Source organism: Coregonus clupeaformis, chromosome 13 (genome assembly GCF_020615455.1).
Source record: "Coregonus clupeaformis isolate EN_2021a chromosome 13, ASM2061545v1, whole genome shotgun sequence".
NCBI classification, from domain to species: Eukaryota; Metazoa; Chordata; class Actinopteri; order Salmoniformes; family Salmonidae; genus Coregonus; species Coregonus clupeaformis.
The window spans coordinates 37,639,397-37,662,382 of record NC_059204.1 but is presented as its reverse complement, the minus strand read 5'-3'; the positions used below and the strand labels follow the sequence as shown (position 1 = coordinate 37,662,382).

General features: G+C 41.7%; 1 protein-coding gene across 7 annotated transcripts in view; it reads right to left on the bottom strand.

The window, feature by feature from the left end:
• The window catches only part of LOC121579908 (seizure protein 6 homolog), a 210,398-nt gene that overhangs the window by 15,322 nt on the left and 172,090 nt on the right, over positions 1-22,986 (bottom strand). For all 7 annotated transcript variants that reach the window (XM_041894885.2, XM_041894882.2, XM_041894883.2 and 4 more), the window contains exons 5-9: positions 16,829-17,014; positions 12,880-13,048; positions 12,014-12,180; positions 11,700-11,894; positions 9,093-9,231 (exon numbers count right to left, since the gene is read on the bottom strand). In XM_041894885.2, coding sequence (XP_041750819.1) covers positions 9,093-9,231; positions 11,700-11,894; positions 12,014-12,180; positions 12,880-13,048; positions 16,829-17,014 — 856 coding nt within the window. The remainder of the gene's footprint in view (positions 1-9,092; positions 9,232-11,699; positions 11,895-12,013; positions 12,181-12,879; positions 13,049-16,828; positions 17,015-22,986) is intronic.

Here is a 22,986-nt window from a genome sequence, read left to right as displayed (position 1 = left end):
GCCGAGTGCTGAAGCACGTAGCGTGTAAAAATCGTCGGTCCTCGGTTGCAACACTCACTACCGAGTTCCAAACTGCCTCTGGAAGCAACATCAAAACAATAACTGTTCATTGGGAGCTTCATGAAATGGATTTCCATGGCCGAGTAGCCACACACAAGCCTAAGATCACCATGCGCAATGCCAAGCGTCGGCTGGAGTGGTGTAAAGCTTGACGCCATTGGACTCTGGAGCAGTGGAAATGTGTTCTCTGGAGTGATGAATCACGCTTCACCATCTGGTAGTGCGACAGATGAATCTGGGTTTGCCAGGAGAACGCTACCTGCCCCAAAGCATAGTGCCAACTGTAAAGTTTGGTGGAGAAGGAATAATGGTCTGGGGCTGTTTTTCATGGTTCGGGCTAGGCCCCTTAGTTCCAGTGAAGGGAAATCTTAACTCTACAGCATTCAATGACATTCTATATGATTCTGTGCTTCCAACTTTGTGGCAACAGTTTGGGAAAAGGCCTTTCCTGTTTCAGCATGACAATACCCCCGTGCCACAAAGCGAGGTCCATACAGAAATGGTTTTTCGAGATTGGTGTGGAAGAACTTGACTGGCCTGCAAAGATGAATTGGAATGCCAACTGCGAGCCAGGCCTAATCACCCAACATCAGTGCCCGACCTCACTAATGCGCATGTGGCTGAATGGAAGCAAGTCCCCGCAGCAATGTTCCAACATATAGAGTATGTATAGGGGTTAGGTGACTAGGCATCAGGATATAATATAAACGAAGTAGCAGGAGCATAAATTATGATTGTATGTGAGTGTGTGTGCATGTTATGTGTGTGTTTGAGTGTCAGTGTGCGTGAGTGTGTAGAGTCATGTGAGTGTGCATGGAGACAGCGCAATTTAAAACAAATAAAATACAAGGGTCAACTCAGATAGTCCGTGTAGCCAATCTGTTAGCTATTTAGCCGTCTTATGGCTTGGGGATAGAAGCTGTTCAGGAGCCTGTTGGTGTCAGACAATGCACCGGTACCGCTTGCCGTGCGTAAGCAGAGAGAACTGTCTATGGCTTGGGTGGCTGGAATCTTTAACGATTTTTCGAGCCTTCCTTTCATACCGCCTGATATAGAGGTCCTGGATGGCAGGGAGCTTGGACCCAGTGATGTACTGGGCTATCGGCACCACCCTCTGTAGCCGGTGATGCTGTTGCCATACCAAGCAGTGATGCAGCCAGTCAAGATGCTCTCAATGGTGCCAAACCTTTTCAACTGCCTGAGGGAGAAGAGGCACTGTCGCTACTTCTTCACGAATGTACACGTGTGAGTGGACCATTTTAAGTCCTTAGTGATTTGGACACCGAGGAACTTGAAGTTGTCGACCCGCTCCACTGCAGCCCCGCCGATGTGGATGGGGATGTGCTCGCCCCTCCATTTCCTGTAGTCCACGATCAGCTCATTGGTCTTACTGACGTTGAGGGAGCGGTTGTTGTCCCAGCACTACACTGCCAGGTCTCTGACCTCCTCCCTGTAGGCTGTCTCATCGTCACCGGTGATCAGACCTACCACTGTTGTGTCGTCAGCAAACTTGATGATGGAGTCGTACATGGATATACAGTCTTGGGTGAACAGGGAGCACGGGGGGGGAACAAGCACATACCCCTGTGGGGTCCCCGTGTTGAGGGTCAGTGTGGCAGCGGTGATGTTACCTACCCTCACCATCTGGGGTCGGCCCATCAGGAAGTCCAGGATCCAGTTGCAAAGGGAGGTGTTCAACACAGTGGTGTTGAACGCTGAGCTATAGTCAATGAACAGCATTCTCATATAAGTATTCCTCTTAGCTAGGTGGGTGAGGGCAGTGTGGAGTGCAATTGAGATTGCATTGTCTATGGATCTGTTGGGGCGGTATGCAAAGTGGAGTGGGTCTAGGGTGTCTGGGATGATGGAGTTGATGTGTGCCATCACCAGCCTTTCAAAGCACTTCATGATTACAGATGTGAGTGCTACAGGGCAGTAGTCATTGTGGCATGAAGCCTTAGAGTTCTTAGGAACAGAAGTGATGGTAGTCATTTTAAGACTTTGGGATTACAGACTGGGACAAGGAGAGGTTGAAAATGACTGTGAATTTGCCTTTCAGCTGATCTGTGCGTTTTCTGAGAACGCGCCCTGGAATACTGTCCGGCCCCACGGCCTTGCAGATGTTGACCTCATTAAAGACCTTACTCACATCGGCCTCGGAGAGCGAGATCATCCAGTCCTCTGGGTCGGTGAGGGCCCTCACGCACGGTACGGTGTTGTTATTGTCGAAGCATGCATAAAATGCATTGAGTTCGTCTGGTAGAAAGGCATCGTGGGGCAGATCATGGCTGGATATTCCTTTGTAATCCGTAATGGACTGTAGCCTCTGCCACATGCGGCAGGCGTCGAAGTCTGTGTAGTATGATTCCACCTTATTCCTATATTTTCCTTTTGCTCGTTTGATGACTGTGCGGAGGTCATAGCGGGACGTCTTTTACTTGTTCCTGTTCTCAGCCAACATTGGGAGTGACATGTAATCTATTACCCTAATGAAATAACATAATGATGGAACAATGGATAGGCAGATGATAACAAACGAGCAGATATCAATCGGGACAGCAAATGACTGTATATCTTCATGAGTAATCTGCTGACGGCAGGCAGGCACTGCAGCAGCCCCTCACTGTGTTTGAGTAGGGACTTGACTAGTATTCCTCCATGCTTAATGTTAACCTTTCAAAGCTTCTGCCTCTGCTACTGCTTCAGGCAAAAACATACTTCACATCTGATGAGAATAAATATGTACAGTATGTAATCTCATGGGAGTTAAACTGCTATATACTCTATGTACAGCATGCACTGTAAAAAATAAAAATACAAACACAAATCTAGTTGTTTCAACTCATTTTTATGAAGTAATTGGTTCGACAGCCTTTTTTTGGTTAACTCAACTTTTCAGTCAGTGTAACCGGGACTTAACATTTTTAGTTGGCCCAAACTTAGCTCCAACATGAGAAAATGTCGTCAAAAGTGATGTTTTTGCTCAATTTGTCTCATATGTTAATTCAACTGGAAATTATTATTTTGGCATCTTACCTAAAAAAAACGCTGTGGAACTAGTTACACACACAGTGCTTTTAACATACAATGTTTTCAACTTAAATATTTGACACACGTTGACTGTGCATGTTCATATATACAGTAGTTATTATTCAACAGGTCCTTACCTGGCATTTTAACTCACAACCTCATGGTTCATGGCATGCTGATCTTCCTGCTACGCCACAATCAGGATATATAATAAACAGAGTAGCAGCAGCATATGTAAAGTGTGTCGATGTGTGAGTGTGTGTTTGTGTGGCATCAATATGCATGTGTGTGTGTGTGTGTTTTGTGTGTGTGAGCGTATGTAGTGTGTGTGTGCGTGTGTGTGTGTGTGCACGTGTGTGTGTTGGAGTGTAAGTGTAGTATGTGAGTGTATGGGTAGAGTCTAGTGAGTATGCATAGACCCAGTGCAAGAGAGTCAGTGCAAAAAAAGATACACAAATCTATAATAAAGGGGGTCAATGTAAATAGTCTGGGTAGCCATTTGATTAACTGTTCAGCAGTCTAATGGCTTGAGGGTATGTATGTGTGCCAAATATGTATGTTAAAAACACTGTGTGTGTAACTAGTTCCACAGCCTTTCTTTTTAGGTAAGATGCCAAAATAATAATTTCTAGTTGAATTAACATATGAGACAAATTGAGCAAAAACATCATTTTAAGTTGACTGAATTTTTACCTACAGTATGTTTTCTCATGTTGGGTCCAACAAAAAATGTTAAGTTCATGTAACATTTTGACCGAAAAGTTGAGTAAACAAAAGAAAAAGGCTGTGGAACCAGTTATTTAATGATATTTAGTTGAAACAACCAGAGTGTGAAGCTAGCGTATGAAACCCATATGAACCTGTTCGACTGCCAAAGAGTAAACATTACACATGCACGTGCACACACATACAGTGTATACAGTATAAACATTGAGGCCGTGTGAGACTCCCTTCTGGAAGATGAGTGAGACAGGCTCTCTGATCAAGTCCAACTAAACTGGTCCATCCCCTTGGCAGAATGCTCTGAAGAGACAGCAGAGGAAGATGTACAGAGCACCAGAGACTATTGGAGGGGCCCAGGCCTATTGAAAGTGCTGCGTGTGTGTGTGTGTGTGTGTGTGTGTGTGTGTGTGTGTGTGTGTGTGTGTGTGTGTGTGTGTGTGTGTGTGTGTGTGTGTGTGTGTGTGTGTGTGTGTGTGTGTTTAAGTCGTGAATTAACATTGTTGAGAGGGCTGGGTAAGTGGCTCAGAGTGGTCTCACTGCCAGAGCATATTCATTTCAAAGACAACTCTGAGACAGACACCAGGGAAAGGGAGAGCATGGAGGTTTACTGGCTAATCTGGTCAGAGAGTGTGCTGGAAGCTTTGCTGAATATTCAGTAGACTGGACGAAAACATTGATTTAATTTCTGACTACAACATCACTCGCAATGCTCTCCCTTAAGGATAGTTCTACAATCTGAGATTTCACCTTGTGAACTTGCAGCAACCTTTTGCCTGTGTTTGAGTATGTGTCCATGGGTGTGTGCGTGTTTGTGTGTGAGTGAAAAAGACTATCCACCTATGCAGCAGGACTTGAAATTGATCTATCTACTCTTTACATTTTTCATAAAAGAAGAAAAGCAAGTTGTGACCTTAAATGACATAAGGTTGGCTTGAACTGCACCCAGCTAGCACATTTGGTTCTTTGGAAGTTGTGGGAATGTACATATTTGGTTTCACATTGGATCTGGGAACGAAGCCATTACTTTCCTGACCGGTAAAACAGAACGTTTTTTAAATGTTCTGAAAAACGGAAGTGGAAATTTCACCTGTTGTGTGAATGTTTCTTTTTATGTTGCAGGGAGATTCTGAGAACATTTTACTCCGGTTCCTTTAAAGGTTTCCTGGGAGGTTTTATTAACGGTCTGAGAACCAAAAATAGAGAGAGTTTTGTTGATGCTGAGAATGGAATGTATTTGTTTTTAAATAACATTCTTAGAACATTTTCTGAACATTACTAAAGTTTTCTTGTGGTTTTTATGGAAAGTTTTCTTAATGTTTTCGGAACAATTTGAGAACATGACTTGAAATAGAACCATGATGAAACCTGTAGGAAACGTTGTGCTGATGTACTGAAATTCCCACAGAACAAAGTTGTTTCTTAATGTTCTCTGAAGTATTTGAGAACATTCCCAATTTCAAACCAGTTGGAGAATGTTCCTAGAACATGTAAATTAAATTTAACCATGACTGAACTTTTAGGAAACGTTCTGTTAAAGTAGTGGTCACCAACTGGTGGATCGCAATCAACTGGTCGATCTCCAAGGTATTCCTAGTCGATTGCCAAACATTTTTGTAAAAAAAACAATGATTAAGCCTTGTGTTCCTATTTCTTTTTTATTAATCTCGCACTGTTGGCAGTAGTTGCAACCGATTTAGCTGCCCTGCACGCCGGGTAGGCAAAGTGTTCCCATTTTGAACCATTTCATGTGTCTGAAGGTACAAACTATATAGGCCTACCGCTGGCTAATCTGATGGCTCAGATTACCGTGTCTGCAGTAGCGTAGCAGGCATAAAATAAAGTTCATACTGTGAGATTTCAAGTGTTTTAAAACCATGACTAGAGAGAGACTGTCAACGAATATAGCAAAGAGCTGCTGTTATTATAAGTGAGTTAATGTTTACGTTTTTACTCAGCACTGTCAACACATTGTATTCAAGACTTTTATAAGCCATTTTATAAGTCTTTTTTAATATCAAGGAATATTCAACGGAGGGACTTTGAGAGGCGGACCTCAGTCTGCTGCTCTCTCCCTCTGCTGAGACTGACCATCAGATGCAGGCTCCAGCAGCCCAGTAAAATAAAAATAAAAAGCAAATTATTTAAATGTATGCTCACTCAGCTGTGCCACACAAGTAATACAACAACTGATCATATTGCCAACCTCAAATTTTTAAATATATATATTTCTTTAATGTTTTGAACAACAATGCATTGGCAGGGCAATTCAAGCAAAGCCAATATGCAGTGATAATGTATATTGGGCCTATAGCCTACTGCACAAACCTCACTGCAACAGTACTTTTTTTAATAGGTTAATGTTGCATAGGCTTAAGTTCTTTATGACATGTTAAAAAAAATCTGTGCGGTAGATCTCGGCTTGTATTTTGACTCAGAAAGTGAACAGAAACTCAGAAAACGTTGGTGACCACTGTGTTAAAGTAATGAAATACAATGAAAATAATGTTATATTTTTTTGTCAAGTTCCTTAAGTTAACCTTTTCACGTGTGAGCTCCAAATATCTCTAACAGTCGCCCCAGCGTGAGTGTTTTTATGCGTCAAAACGCACTCACTGTTCCAAAATGTGATTGTTACGCAATAGGACAGTTAACGCATGCTGCTCTCAAACCAAAGCACGCTAGCTGATAATTATCTATAGGCTATGTTTCAACTTGTCAAGTTCAAATTATTTTCTAACAAGTTTTATTTTCTAATGACAGTTTGAATTGAGGTGTGTTCCACCTCCTCATTAATTCACATAGAAGTAGCCCATTTCACTGTTGCGGACAATTTACGTTTGAGGCATTACTGAGCCGGGCAAGCGTTTATCTTCGACAGAGCCCAAGCACTTCCCCAGTGTTTCCCCAGATCAAGTATGCAGACATTTGCGCATACCCTGTTTGCCTTCATTGTTGTTTTCCTTACTAATAATAATAATTAATTAATAAATGTGGGTGTTCCTATCAAAGTAAGTGCCTTATTGCGTTATCATTATAGCTCGTTTCTGTATATCGTGTTGTCGTTTCTACTGTAGCACACCGTATGTACGTGTGGAACATAATGTATTTACTGTTTTATTCACGTTTTCAAGTTCTGGTGACAAATCATGAATTCCGATTCTTGCATAGATTGTAATGCTTTTTTGAAGGTTGTTCTGATTATGATGAGCTGATGCTAAGCTAATTGACAGCTATGTGTGGGGCCATGCTTGTTGACATCATACAATGCATTCTGTTGTCACGTAAACGTCTGTCAGACCAAAGATGTTATAACAAAATGATGTGAAGGGATGGTTCACTCGTTGACGCGAAAACAAACATGGCGGCGCACACAAACTACCCATCGTCGGATTACTTTTACATTTTTTGAAAGTGTTTTACTCAATTATGTCGATCACTGGTGAGCTCACCCGTGATATGATGAATTGTATAGTTGAATTCGGAAGTTTACATACACCTTAGCCAAATACATCTAAACTCAGTTTTTCACAATTCCTGACATTTAATCCTAGTAAAGATTCCCTGTCTTAGGTCAGTTTGGATCACCACTTTATTTTAAGAATGTGAAATGTCAGAATAATAGTAGAGAGAATGATTTATTTAAGCTTTTATTTCTTTCATCACGTTCCCAGTGGGTCAGAAGTTTACATACACTCAATTAGTATTTGGTAGCATTGCCTTTAAATTGTTTAACCTGGGTCAAACATTTTGGGTAGCCTTCCACAAGCTTCCCACAATAAGTTGGGTGAATTCTGGGCCATTCCTCCTGACAGAGCTGTTGTAACTGAGTCAGGTTTATAGGCCTCCTTGCTCGCACACGCTTTTTCAGATCTGCCCACAAATGTTCTATAGGATTGAGGTCAGGGCTTTGCCACTCCAATACCTTGACTTTGTTGTCCTTAAACCATTTTGCCATAACTTTGGAAGTATGTTCGGGGTCATTGTCCAGTTGGAAGAACCATTTGCGACCAAGCTTCCTGACTGATGTCTTGAGATGTTGCTTCAATATATCCACATAATTTTCCTTCCTCATGATGCCATCTCTTTTGTGAAGTGCACCAGTCCCTCCTGCAGCAAAGCACCCCTACGGCATGTTGCTGCCACCCCCGTTGTTCACGGTTGGGATGGTGTTCTTCAGCTTGCAAGTGTCCCCCTTTTTTTCCTCCAAACATAACGATGGTCATTATGGCCAAACAGTTCTATTTTTGTTTCATCAGACCAGATTATATTTCTCCAAAAAGTACGATCTTTGTCCCCAAGTGCAGTTGCAAACCAGACTTGAGGAGGTCTACAAAAAATTTTCTGAGGTCTTGGCTGATTTCTTTTGATTTTCCTATGATGTCAACCAAAGAGGCACTGAGTTTGAAGGTAGGCCTTGAAATACATCCACAGGTACACTTCCAATTGACTCAAATGATGTCAATTAGCCTATCATTTTCTGGAATTTTCCAAGCTGTTTAAAGGCACAGTCAACTTAGTGTATGTAAACTTCTGACCCACTGGAATTGTGATACAGTGACTTGTAAGTGAAATAATCTGTCTGTAAACAATTGTTGGAAAAAATACTTGTGTCATGCTCAAATTAGATGTCCTAACCGACTTGCCAAAACTATTGTTTGTTAACAAGACATTTGTGGAGTGGTTGAAAAACAAGTTTTAATGACTCCAACCTAAGTGTATGTAAACTTCCGACTTCAACTGTAAATAGTAATTGCTATTAGTTCATTCATATTATGGTTTCTGTCAGCTGAGAGTTAGCTAAATATGCGCTACAACTAATGCAGCCTACATTTTCCGGTCTGGATGAGAGTTGTGTTATGCTGTTGCTACTTCTGTGAATGTCTGAATATTGCATCCAAAAATAAACTGCTCAGGTTGAGGACATAACATTGTAAAGACTGTGTTTATGCTAAATGTTTCTGTGTAAAAACAGTGTGGCCAGCTCAAACGCTGGACGTTCTAAATAAGTGTTCTAACCACACCGGTTTGAGTGTACGTTGCAGGGACCACTGTAGAATAATCACACCTGTGTGTTCGCACGTGTCAATGGGTTAAATGTGCTGACAATGTTCCAAAGACAAGCAACTATCCTGCACCATTCCCAGAAAGTTGTATGCAAAATAACCAAAGGACAACCACACTCTCACCAAGCTCTAAGAAACATATGGTTCTCAGAACGATATGTGCTAGCTGGGCAGTGACCACTATGGCTGCTGTTGGAGCGGAGAGCTGGCACTTACACTTGGATGTCCAGCATGATCCTCTTGTCCTCTTCCACGTGGATGCCCCAGATGCAGTCCTGGCCCTTGTCGTAGGTCTCGGGCCAGTTTGGAGAGAGAACCACCCCGGCTGAGTCTGTAATCTCACCACTACACACAGCTGGGACACACACATAAACACAGAGTCAAATCCAAATACTGAGAAACACATACAGTGGGGGAAAAAATTATTTAGTCAGCCACCAATTGTGCAAGTTCTCCCACTTAAAAAGATGAGAGAGGCCTGTAATTTTCATCATAGGTTCACGTCAACTATGACAGACAAATTGAGATTTTTTTTCTCCAGAAAATCACATTGTAGGATTTTTAATTAATTTATTTGCAAATTATGGTGGAAAATAAGTATTTGGTCACCTACAAACAAGCAAGAGATCTGGCTCTCACAGACCTGTAACTTCTTCTTTAAGAGGCTCCTCTGTCCTCCACTCGTTACCTGTATTAATGGCACCGGTTTGAACTTGTTATCAGTATAAAAGACACCTGTCCACAACCTCAAACAGTCACACTCCAAACTCCACTATGGCCAAGACCAAAGAGCTGTCAAAGGACACCAGAAACAAAATTGTAGACCTGCACCAGGCTGGGAAGACTGAATCTGCAATAGGTAAGCAGCTTGGTTTGAAGAAATCAACTGTGGGAGCAATTATTAGGAAATGGAAGACATACAAGACCACTGATAATCTCCCTCGATCTGGGGCTCCACGCAAGATCTCACCCCGTGGGGTCAAAATGATCACAAGAACGGTGAGCAAAAATCCCAGAACCACACGGGGGACCTAGTGAATGACCTGCAGAGAGCTGGGACCAAAGTAACAAAGCCTACCATCAGTAACACACTGCGCCACCAGGGACTCAAATCCTGCAGTGCAAGACGTGTCCCCCTGCTTAAGCCAGTACATGTCCAGGCCCGTCTGAAGTTTGCTAGAGTGCATTTGGATGATCCAGAAGAGGATTGGGAGAATGTCATATGGTCAGATGAAACCAAAATAGAACTTTTTGGTAAAAACTCAACTCGTCGTGTTTGGAGGACAAAGAATGCTGAGTTGCATCCAAAGAACACCATACCTACTGTGAAGCATGGGGATGGAAACATCATGCTTTGGGGCTGTTTTTTCTGCAAAGGGACCAGGACGACTGATCCGTGTAAAGGAAAGAATTAATGGGGCCATGTATCGTGAGATTTTGAGTGAAAACCTCCTTCCATCAGCAAGGGCATTGAAGATGAAACGTGGCTGGGTCTTTCAGCATGACAATGATCCCAAACACACCGCCCGGGCAACGAAGGAGTGGCTTCGTAAGAAGCATTTCAAGGTCCTGGAGTGGCCTAGCCAGTCTCCAGATCTCAACCCCATAGAACATCTTTGGAGGGAGTTGAAAGTCTGTGTTGCCCAGCGACAGCCCCAAAACATCACTGCTCTAGAGGAGATCTTCATGGAGGAATGGGCCAAAATACCAGCAACAGTGTGTGAAAACCTTGTGAAGACTTACAGAAAACGTTTGACCTGTGTCATTGCCAACAAAGGGTATATAAGTATTGAGAAACTTTTGTTATTGACCAAATACTTATTTTCCACCATAATTTGCAAATAAATTCATTAAAAATCCTACAATGTGATTTTCTTGATTTTGTTTTCTAATTTTGTCTGTCATAGTTGACGTGTACCTATGATGAAAATTACAGGCCTCTCTCATATTTTTAAGTGGGAGAACTTGCACAATTGGTGGCTGACTAAATACTTTTTTTCCCCACTGTACATTCATGGCCAACACTCTTGTGATAATCCAAAATAGTTCACACAAAGATAAAAGTAAACACCAACATCAAACTAAACTAAACTTTTTTTTAACCTTTATTTAACCAGGTAAGCCAGTTGAGCATGTAGGCCTACTCACAGTAAAGCCCTCTTCAAAGAGGAAAAACAAGTGATCAGTGATTGAAAATCTAAACTGTCAGTGCCAGCTCTGCTAATGATCTGAAATAATCTGTGGTTTTCCTGTTGGTCTGGGGACTGTGGGACATCTTTCAAATGCTGTGTGAATTCACATGGGTAAATAAGAGACAGCGATGAAAGAGCATCACTGCTGAACAGAATACCATTCGTAATGACTTTCCATGCTCCTTGACAACTCAAAAGCAAGAGTGGTGGTCTAGAACCATTACAAATGGCTTACGCTGGAAAATACAGCACCATAGCTCAGCAGAAATGGAATCCTTTAATGTCTACCTTTGCTGAAGAGCTATAAGATCATGGGCAGTGTGGTGTGGGGCAGTGCGGAGAGAGAGAGAGAGAGAGAGAACCTGGCCTTTGATGGCCACTGGCCATATGGTTCAGTGCATAGCCTAGCCTGCACAGGGGCCTTTAGTCTGTAGCACTACTGAAACCTGCCCTGGAAACACATGAGCTAGAATTCATTACATATTGAAAAGTAATTGAGGATCAGATCCTGGGGTAGCTGGGTTTATTGTGGCTGGGGTTCCTAGATTGTACTCAGATGCTGATAGAGAATTTGCCAAACATGAGCAGATGAAATTATGTGGCCTGGCTTTGTAATTGGATGAGGACTCACCCCTGCAGGCTGGCTCTGTCTCATTCCACTGGGGGTTCTCTGCGTCCAGACACTCAATGATGACTGAGCCCTGCTCCAGAGTGTAGCCAGGGTCACAGGCAAACTCAACCACCGCACCCACACTGTAGGCCGTGTCACTGCTGGTGAAGTTGCCATACTTCACAAAGGGCCCATAGCATGTGCCCTTTGCAAAAGCTGCAGGACACAAATCACACATGGATTTTTTGTTACAATAAGTCACCATCAAACCTCAATTTGACATTACTTAGCATAGGTTGAATAAATGCTAGTATTCTGTTGATTCTTTGAAGAACCTTCATATCTGATGGCTGCTCCCGTAGAGGTGACCGTTCCATCTGTGGTGAACTCCACAAAGAGGTGACGGCCTGTGCTCACCACGCCCTCATTGGGCAGGTACTCCACCTCGTAGGAGTCATACACCGGAGGGGAGTCAATGTTGTTCCCATTCTTTATAAGGAGTCTGAAACACAATAAAAAACCATGCATAATAAAATGGGGGAAAGGGGAATGAGACACACTTGCCATTGAGGACTAAGAGAAACATAAAAAGGGAGTGGTGAGGGGTTCTGAAGTGGCGCTTATTGTTTCATCAGTGGCTGTAATATCCCTGTGATAAGATTCTACACAACTCGGCAGCAAGCGGCTTCATTAAATGTCAGTTTGTTACCATAGCCTTGAGACAGTAGTTATGGTACAAAAATGTAATTAAATACCGGCTCCCCGCGTCTGAGTGGCCTCTATAGTCCCTCAATTAATTTGCATGAGGAAATACAGTTAATTATTTGAAATTACATAAAGCCGTTTCAATTTCATCCTCCAATCCGTTAAAGTTTGACTCATAGTCACTCACATATGGGATTTAGTTGCCTTAGCAAGCATATCCTTGAGCGATTTTAAGGCATACAATTAGGCTAGGTGTTGTTGCCCAGTGTTGCATCGCATTCTGACAGCCTGAGGTAAAACATGCCATATCTAGCCCAACTGGCAACTAATTAGCAACAAATAAAAGAGACGCCTCCAAGTCCTACCACTTGAGCACGCACCAACTCCCCCCTTCCCACACACACACACACACACACACACACACACACACACACACACACACACACACACACACACACACACACAATGCTTCCATCCAGCTTTCTGTGTACTCTACCTGTCATCATCTTCAGCCAAAGCCACTTTCTCAAAGTGAACATGAAGCCGGTGGCCTTCAGGAGCCTCCAGTACCCAATGGCACGTCAAGTTGTTGCTGTAGTTGCCAGGGAATCCAGGAGAGACGATACGGCCCAACGTGGCATTTTTTATCATACCACCACAGGAAGCTGCATTGAGGATGGATTTGATAAGAGAGAGAAGACGGACAGAGAGGAAGGGAAGGATAGGACACAAATAACTTCAATATCCCTTTGTAGAAAGGCTTACTTTCTATAACAATGTTTGTTTTCTGCTCTCTCTTTGCTGAGTAATACCACAGTACATAGAACCTGAGGTTTGGAGGAAGAAAGTTTCCATTCCTGTACTGAAAGCGAGGGAGAATGATTGGGAGTCTGGGAGCTGTGTGGTGGTCTGGCGAATAGCCATCTCACCAGGAACTGGTGCCTGACTGTGTGTCTGTGTGTGATGATGGACTAGTGAGGAGAGCATAGCAGCAGAATAGTATCAGTGCAGAACTGCTGTAGGGAGTGAGAGTGGGGCTGGCAGAAGAGATGGTGCTATCCCAGAGCAGGTGAATGTTAGTCATGCAGCCCACTCCTAATTACTATAGCGTTAGCCACTAGCCAGGTCCAAATGGGCTGGTTTAGCCCTGTCTCGTCTCCGTAGCACTGCTCCTTCTCCCCATACTGGTAATCAGACACTACGAAACCAGGCCTCACAGCACAACCAATCAACCTTGGGCCTTAATGAGGATGCTAGACTGACATGGTGTAAAAGGTCAACTAAGGCCGAAGTACCATCTATCACTGGTATACAGGGAGGCATGGGCTTTACACAATGTGAGGTTGGCAGTCACAGTGAGGGCTATTATTTTCACAGTGGATATAAATAGTCGTCAAGTAGGCCTACCTACAATATTTACAAAATAATAAACAGGCCGAAGAGCAACATAAGTCAGAGCACTGCCGACTTAACCCAGGCCTCAATGTATTATAGCAATTTGGCTATACAGCTGCAAGTGTAACCAGTGTGAAATTGCTGGCTAGTTAGCGGTGCGTGCTAGTAGCGTTTCAACCGGTGACGTCACTCACTCTGTGACCTTGAAGTAGTTGTTTCCCTTGCTCTGCAACGGCCGTGGCTTTTGTGGAGCAATAATATTAATAATATGCCATTTAGCAGACGCTTTTATCCAAAGCGACTTACAGTCATGCGTGCATACATTTTTGTGTATGGGTGGTCCCGGGGATCGAACCCACTACCTTGGCGTTACAAGTGCTGTGCTCACCCAGCTGAGCTACAGAGGCCACCCATACACAAAAATGTATGCACGCATGACTGTAAGTCGCTTTGGATAAAAGCGTCTGCTAAATGGCATATTATTATTATTATTATTATTATTATTATTGCTCCACAAAAGCCACGGCCGTTGCAGAGGGTTCCTGGTTCAAGCCCAGGTAGGAGCGAGGAGAAAGACAAAAGTATTGCCAAACCTTTCCATGTCTGGCCACATCAGGAAATCCTTATTTTAGGCTGGATCCTTGGATACAAAGTGGATAAATGATGAGGTCTTACTCATTCAGTTTACCATGCTCACGTGAGAAAGGGAACACCCACTTATACGGCAGGATTTTTTAAAGTGGGAAACTGCACAATAACAGATAGCTCTGGTCTACTCATTGTCCCCTCCCCGCTTGCCCTACCCACCAGACCAGAAAAAATGTGCCAGTGAGATGTCTCTGCTTGGAATAACCAAACGTAGCAGGTGTAAAAGAACCGCCTGAACGGGGTTTCACAGATTTCACATCCTGCTTCACACGGTCAGGAGAGGCATACTGTGTCTATGAGAATCAGGGCTACCGCTCAATGCAGACCATTTCAATCTATGGTGTCAACAGATCGCTTTAGAAGCAAAAATGGCAATTGGAATCGGTACCAGAACCACGCAGGTCCCCTAAACAGGGGACGTTATATCGAAGAGGTTTTAATGAACAAATCCATGAATGGAACAGAGTAATTTTGACGCAAAACCAAATGAATCGGTGTGCGACCATAAAGTCTCATACACATTTTTTCTAATGACGACTTATGACAAATATGTTTAGAGATCGAATTACATAAACACTCTTTATGAAAAAACGTGTTAGTTGCTCAAGTACCACTGCCATAACACGACACTATTGCTCCTAATCCTGGATTTCTATAAAAAAAAGTCTGGAAAACGGAATGGGTGTTACAGTGAGAGAATTCAAGTTGCACAGTGGTAAACCAGATACCTGATAGGCCAACCTGTTCTCAGAACATTTCGTATTATTCTGTACTTAAAGCAGATACTCCATTTAGTATGATATGTTACATTTCGTATGGTGTGTATTAATTTGTGGATGTCCATCATCCATTTCATATGATCTGTTACTATTTGCAATTCATACAATATGTTACGAATTGCAATTCGTACAATATGTTATGAATTTGCAAAACGAACAATTTGTAAAAAATTAGCAAAAACACATACGTTACAAATTCCAATTTGTTGTTGCTAACGTTGGCTAGGGGCTAACGCTAACGTTAGCTAGCCGGCTAACGTTAGCTAGGCTAGGGGTTAAGGGTTAGGGTTAAGGTTAGGGTTTAGTTTAAAGGGTTAAGGTTAGGGTTAGGGGAAGGGTTAGCTAAAAGGGTTACGGTTAGGGTTAGGGGAAGAGTTACCTAACATGTTAAGTAGTTGCAAAGTAGCTAAGAAGTAGTAAGTAGTTGCAAAGTTACTAATTAGCTAAAATGCTAAAGTTGTCTGTGATCATTATGATTTAAATGTACTATGTTACATCTAGTCTATGAGAGCAGGCTGGATAGGCCTACCATAAAAAGCACACAATAAACCTCAATTAACCTCTGGTCAGTGGGAGACAAATAACACCCAGTCCATTTAAACTGAGTTTAATTACTTTAATCATTCAGCTGAAATGTTATTCTCCTCAGTTGTCAGACTCTGTGGCGTTCTCTGAGGGGATACTATATATGTGACCGACCGGCTCGATTCGGACTTATGTAAAAAAAATAATAATAATTGAGTTTACATTGGATAAAGGTAAAGACTCAGAGCTAGAAAATGGTATATCATACACTACAGTTGAGGAACAATGGGAAAGTAATTCTGCTTTGAAAGTTGATATTTGTAACCTCACTTTTGAGAAAATGGCCTTTGAATGTTTTGGTACACGTATTGGAGAGCTCTTCTTTGTCTACACCCATTCAGTATCTTTCACACCCTCTTAAGCTTTAGTCCCACCCATCTCTTTAAGGATTGATCCTAGCGTTCTGTCCTAACAACAGCAATCAAGCACCCAAGCTAACTGGTTAACGTTGGCTAGCTTGCTAGCTACTTCCAGACACAAAACTCGGTCCTCCAGAAAGTGGAGAGCAACACTATATATATATATTTTAAAGTCGCGTTAGACAGGATTACGTTCACATACTGACCAGCTCAAATAGACAGAAGCTTGCTACATGGCAGACCAATCCGAACTCATCTCTCGGCATGTCCAGCTCACTCATTATCTCAGCCAATCATGGCTAGCGGGAAGGTTGCTGTCTTTTTCCAAGGCTAAACCAACTAGGCTCGTAATTTAACAATTTTATTCGTATTTACAGATCGCATACAAGTTTGTTATTAAGGCACATGAAAGTTCACATTTTCCAGAAGGCATTTCTGCCCAAAAACGCATTTTGATAAAAACATTTTTTTTAAAAATTCAAATGGCTCTCCTGTGAAGTAGTGACGCGCGAGATACACCTAGTTTCCTGAAACTAGTCACATATCCCCATTGGTTCTCAGTGAGTGGCTGGATGGATCCTGGGGTTGAAGAGCTAATGTGTGTATTTCGTGTGTGTGTGTGTGTGTGTGTGTGTGTGTGTGTGTTTGGCAGGAAGGAAGCAGTATTGTTGGCACTTACCCTGGCATTTGGGCTCCTTGCCACTCCAGTAAGGTGTAGTGGCGTTGCGACAGGTGAGCATGGTAGGGCCTTGCATCTGGTAACCGGTCAGACACTGGAAGTAGGCCTCTCCCCCAGCATGGAGGTGAGTCACTGATACCTCCCCATTGGCTGGCTCCTTAGGGAAGGCACAGCTTAGCACGAAGGCTAGATGGAGGGAGAGAGAGAGAGAGAGAGAGAGAGAGAGAGAGAGAGAGAGAGAGAGAGAGCGGAGAGCGAGAGAGAGAGAGAGAGAGAGAGAGAGAGAGAGAGAGAGAGAGAGAGAGAGAGAGAGAGAGAGAGAGAGAGAGAGAGAGAGAGAGAGAGAGAGAGAGAGAGAGAGAGAGAGAGAGAGAGAGAGAGAGAGAGAGAGAGAGAGAGAGAGAGAGAGAGAGAGAGAGAGAGAGAGAGAATTAAGATTTAATCAGTGATGACTGGTTTGATATGATTTCATGAAGCATGGAGGAGATGGTGTGGGGGTGCTTAGCTGGTGACACTGTCAGTGATTTATTTAGAATTGAAGGCACACTTAACCAGCATGTCTACCACAGGATTCTGCAGCGATACGCCATCCCATCTGGTTTGCGCTTAGTGGGACTATCATTAGTTTTTCAACAGGACAATGATCCAACACACCTCCAGGCTGTGTAAGGGCTATTTGACCAAGAAGTAGAGTGATGGAGCGCTGCATCAGATGACCTGGCCTCCACAATCACCCGACTTCAACCCAATTGAGATGGTTTGGGATGAGTTGGACCACAGAGTGAAGGAAAAGCAGCCAACAAGTGCTCAGCATATGTGGGAACTCCTTCAAGACTGTTGGAAAAGCATTCCATGTGAAGCTGGTTGAGAGAATGCCAAGAGTGTGCAAAGCTGTCATCAAGGCAAAAGGTGGCTATTTGAAGAATCTCAAATACAGTATAAAATATATTTTGGTTTGTTTAACACTTTTTTGGTTACTACATGATTCCATGTGTGTTATTTCATAGTTTGATGTCTTCACTATTATTCTACAATGTAGAAAATAGTAAAAATAAAGAAAAACCCTTGAATGAGTAGGTGTATCCAAACTTTTGACTGGCACTGTATATGTCAAATCTATAGGTTTACCAAACGTTTAAGTGATCATCAATTAAGAACAGTCGGATTAAGTATTTTAACAAAAGAGAAGAGAATCATATCTAAAGTAATGTGAGCATTGCATTGTGAAAGGCACTTACTTTATATGAAAAGTTTGGTGAAAAAGTAACTGTATGATTTTGTGTGTTATACTTAGTCAATTGAAAATGTTCTTAGGGTTTTGAAACAACTGCCTTTTTGATTATCTGTTTTGAGTTTTGTACTAAGAGTTGTGAAAATGTAGCACATACTTGTGAAAGTTCCACCAAAACAATAACCTCCCCCTCCGGTATTATCATCATTATTTATCCTGCTGACAGTCACTTTTACACCTGCTTACTTGTACATATCTACCTCAACTACCACCAGTATCCCTGCACATTGATAAGGTACTGGTACTGACCCTGGATATAGCGTACATTCTCGTCTGTTTTTATTTGTCGGGATTGTATTTTATCTTATTTTCTTACCTTTGATATTGAATACTGCATTGTTGGCTAAGAGCTTGCAAGTCAGCATTTCACCTTACTGTTTCCACCTGCTGTATCCTGTGCACGTGACAAATAAACTTTGATTTGATTTGACAAAGCACACACACACACACACACACACACACACAGAGTAAATGTTGTGTATGAAAAAGATGGTATAATTGGGTCAAGCAGAGCTGTTTTCATTAGTATACTACTTGGGTTATAAATACTCCACTCCAGCTGCTACAATTCAGTGCAGTTTAAAAGCACATTTGCAAATAGATTGTGACATGTTTGCAATGACTAAAGAGTTTCAGTGTGCTGCTACTTCTTTTTTAAGTGCACGTCTACACACACAGCTGTGGCAGGGAAATGTAGGTTTGGTGTAGAGGGTAGAAGTAGAGTTGCAAATCAGGACCTTGTTTCCCAGATAACTTCAGAATAAAGTTGACTACAAATCAGTGGTGGAGAAAGTACCCAATTGTCAAACTTGAGTTAAAGTAAAAATACCTTAATAGAAAATTACTAAAGGAAGATGGAAGTAACCCATTAAAATACTACTTGAGTAAAAGTCTAAAAGTATTTGGTTTTAAATATACTTAAGTATCAAAAGTAAATGTAATTGCTAAAATATACTTAAGTTTCAAAAGTGAACATATAAATGATTTCAAATTCCTTATATTACGCAAACCAGATAGCACCATTTTTTAAAACATTTACAGATAGCCAGGGGCACACTCCAACACTCAGACATAATTTAATTTACAAATGAAGCATGTGTGTTTAGTGAGTCCGCCAGATCTGAGGCAGTAGGGATGATCAGGGATGTTCTCTTGATAAGTGTGTGAATTGGACAAATTTTCCTGTCCTGCTATGCATTCAAAATGTAATGAGTACTTTTGGGTGTCAGGGAAAATGTATGGAGTAAAAAGTACACTATTTTATTTAGGAATGTAGTGAAGTAAAAGTTGTAAAAAATATAAATAGTAATGTACAGATACCCCAAAAAACAACTTAAAGGAAAACGTTTAAAATACAGAAATCATCACTGTATGAGGCATTTTGCATTATATGATGCAAATGCATCATACAGGGATGATTTCTGTATTTTGAAAGTCACATATCTTGAATACGTGATTGCTGACAAGCAAAACCTTTTGGGACTATATCAACAATGGAGTAATGAAACAAATACCGAAATATAGTCTTTGGGTGGCGATTTCCTTTAAGTATATCTTTAAAGTAATTTGTAAAGTAATTTTTATTTAACTTTACACCACTGCTACAAATACAAAGTTGCTAAAGTTTTTGCAATTCTTACAAACAAGTAAAGGATAAAATTATGCTTCAAATGAAAACCGAAATGACTGCATTAAAAGATACATAGTCTACATGGGCCTATTTATATTTAAATCAATTCCATGTTCAATCAATTGAGTTCTACTTTGAGACTAGGCTACTGTCTGTAATTTGTGCCTCAATGTGTTTCATGATGTGTGACAACATGTGTGCAATGATGTGCCCAATCTGTGATTTACTACATTATTATTGGGTAAGTATAACAAGCCGCCTCAATAGACAATTTGCAGCAATAGGTGGTAATAATTCTAATGTTAAGGTAAGATATGAATGGAGAAAGCTGATCCGAGAGCAGCGCTGCTTTTCTTTTGATCCTATCAGTATCGACACATGGTCTAACGACGCATTTAGTGAACGTTCTCTCTACTTGCTTGTTTGGGAAACACTCTTAAAAAGTTGGCTCGTAAAAAACGATGCATCTGGTACGATCATCGTGATGCTTAAGTTACATCTCAACTGGGAAACGAGGCCCAGTTCCATTTCAGAGCCGGTCCTTTAATGTTATAGTGGGGAGAAGAATTGCCTCTGTACCAGTTGTCAAAGCACTGTTAGTCCAGCGCAGCAAGATGAATGGGATTCAATTTCCCTGTCCTTAAAAGAATTGTGCTACATAGGATGTATGGTAGCAATCATTAGTTGGCGTGGATGATGGATTGAGCTAACCATGTCCGTAATGGGAGCTATAAAACAGGCCTCTGCCTGTCGGAGCGCAGGCCCACTCTGCTCTGCCTCACTGGTGCAGCAGCCTCTCTGAGATTATGTTCCTGAGGTCCAGTACAGATAACACCAAAACCTGGAGTCTGTTGAAAAAACACCTTGACAGCAAAAATATACTTTCAACAACACTGGACCAACAATAAAGCAATAGTGACAGACAGAGGTGGTCTAAGGTAAAGCCTAGACATATTAGATATTTAGTCGAAACTCCTGCCTCTTGCCTAACTAGAGATCTACTGTAGGTGTGTTAATACCAATAATGTGTGGCATCTTTGATTGTTGCATCTGATTGCTGTTACTATAAATTACAACAGTAGTCTGTATTTCGAGCATAACAAAGCTGTTAAATAGACTCAATGTCTGCAGAGCGTGACAGCCAGAGGGTGACAGCCAGCATTAAAAACAGAGAGCAAAGACAAGGACCCCGTGGGGGATCCCTGTTTAGTATGTCTGACTCAATCCTTTACTCATTAATATGATTTGGGGGAACAGTCGGAGTGGAAATGAGCTGTTAGGTTGTGTCAACACGCAGGTGGAAACATTTCAAACAAATCTCTCAGTTCAGCTCACACTTCTGCTCTCCTGCTTTAAACCAGTCACTACACTCTTAGAAAAAAAGGTGCTATCTAGAACCTGAAAGGGTTATTCGGCTGTCCCCATAGGAGAACCCTTTGAATAACAATTTTTTGTTCCAGGTAGAACCCTTTTGAGTTCCATGTAGAACCCTTTACACAGAGGGTTCTATGTGGAACCCAAAAGAGTTCTACCTGGAACTAAAAAGTGTTCTACCTGGAATAAAAAGGGTTATCCTATGGGGACAGTCGAAGAGTGTACCTCCTCCATTACTGCTCCCCCAGACACAGGACTAAAAGGCACAGTATAGCCTGCTGCTCCTGAGACAACCACTGTGGGGACTGAGTGTGCAGACACTCAAACTGGTCTCAAAGAATTTCATATTATTCTGTACGTAAGTCTGAGATGCTCTATTTACTATGATATGTTACATTTCGTATAGTATGTATTAATTTGGGGATGTTACGAATTACAATTTGTATCATAATTTACAAATTGGCAAAATGTACAATATGTTACGAATTTGACAATGTACAATATGTTACGAAATTGCCAAACGTTTGATATGTTATGAATTCTAATTTGTTGTGGCTAATGTTAGCTAGGTGGCTAAGTGGCTAATGGTAATGTTAGCTAGCTGGCTAACGTTAGCTAGGTTAGGGGTTAGGGTTAAGGTTAAGGTTATGTTTAGGAGTTAGATTAAAGCGTTAAGGTTAGGGTTAGCAGAAGGGTTAGCTAAAAGGGTTAAGGTTAGGGTCCAAAGCACCTCTCACTCACATGGCTCTCTCAAATATCTCAATTCTTATTTACCAATGCCCATCACGAGATTGGGTCCTTCTCACAGGCATCTCAGCTCTGAAGTAGGCTACAAGTGAAGACAGACACATTATTATCGAATTCCGAGGTGCATATTGAAGATGTTAGAAGAACTGTCCACATTTACTTTTCGTCAGCCAACAAGATTAGTAGGCCTATCGAACAGAAAAAGCACCATTCTATGTCAATCTACTCTCCTCCATAGTACAAAAGTTGACCTATTCTATTGGTCAACTTGTGCTTCTGTGCGATAAATAAATGTAACAAAATATGGGACAGTTGTGGGAATTAATACAACCAATCGCATCAAAAAACTTTGAAAAACAATGAGGCTTATGCAACAGATCAGAACGTTTAGTTTAAAATGTTGATAAACTATTGGGCTATTTCTTCATGTTATAAGCGCAGCAATGCGCACACGGCAGTAGGCTATAAGTGTGAATGTTCCAAAATGCAATCAATTAGCGGGAAAACACCATTCTCAAAAGTGACCGCAAATGCGATTATGCATGTAATGGCCCCGTGTAGCTCAGTTGATAGAGCATGGTGCTTGCAACGCCAGGGTTGTGGGTTCGATTCCCACGGGGAGCCAGGGGGGCCAGTATGAAAATGTATGCACTCACTAACTGTAAGTCGCTCTGGATAAGAGCGTCTGCTAAATTACTAAAATGTAAAATTATTATAAAGGTGCATTTTTATGGTGAAAATGATCTTCCCCAAACTTGAAACTCACGCACCGCCTATGTATGCCAGTTAGGCTCTATACCAGTTGTAAAGGATTAATGTGCTAAATTTTAAGAGGTAATTTTGGCCACTTTAGTTATCAAAACATATAAGCCTATGGGCTAGGCTACATGAGGTGTGCGACTATGATTTGAAAAAGTCGCAAAAAAAAGGCATGCACTGTTTCAAATGTATTTTTTTTTCTTCCTTTATTACTTTCAAACCCTACCACCCCTCCCGTAATTGGAGTAAACTAGTGAACAACAACGCTTAGGCCTCTACTTCCAGCTTAAACATTCTATATACATTTTATGTACACATGTTCTATTTTGTTTGTTTTTACTCCTGTCCTTCTTCTAC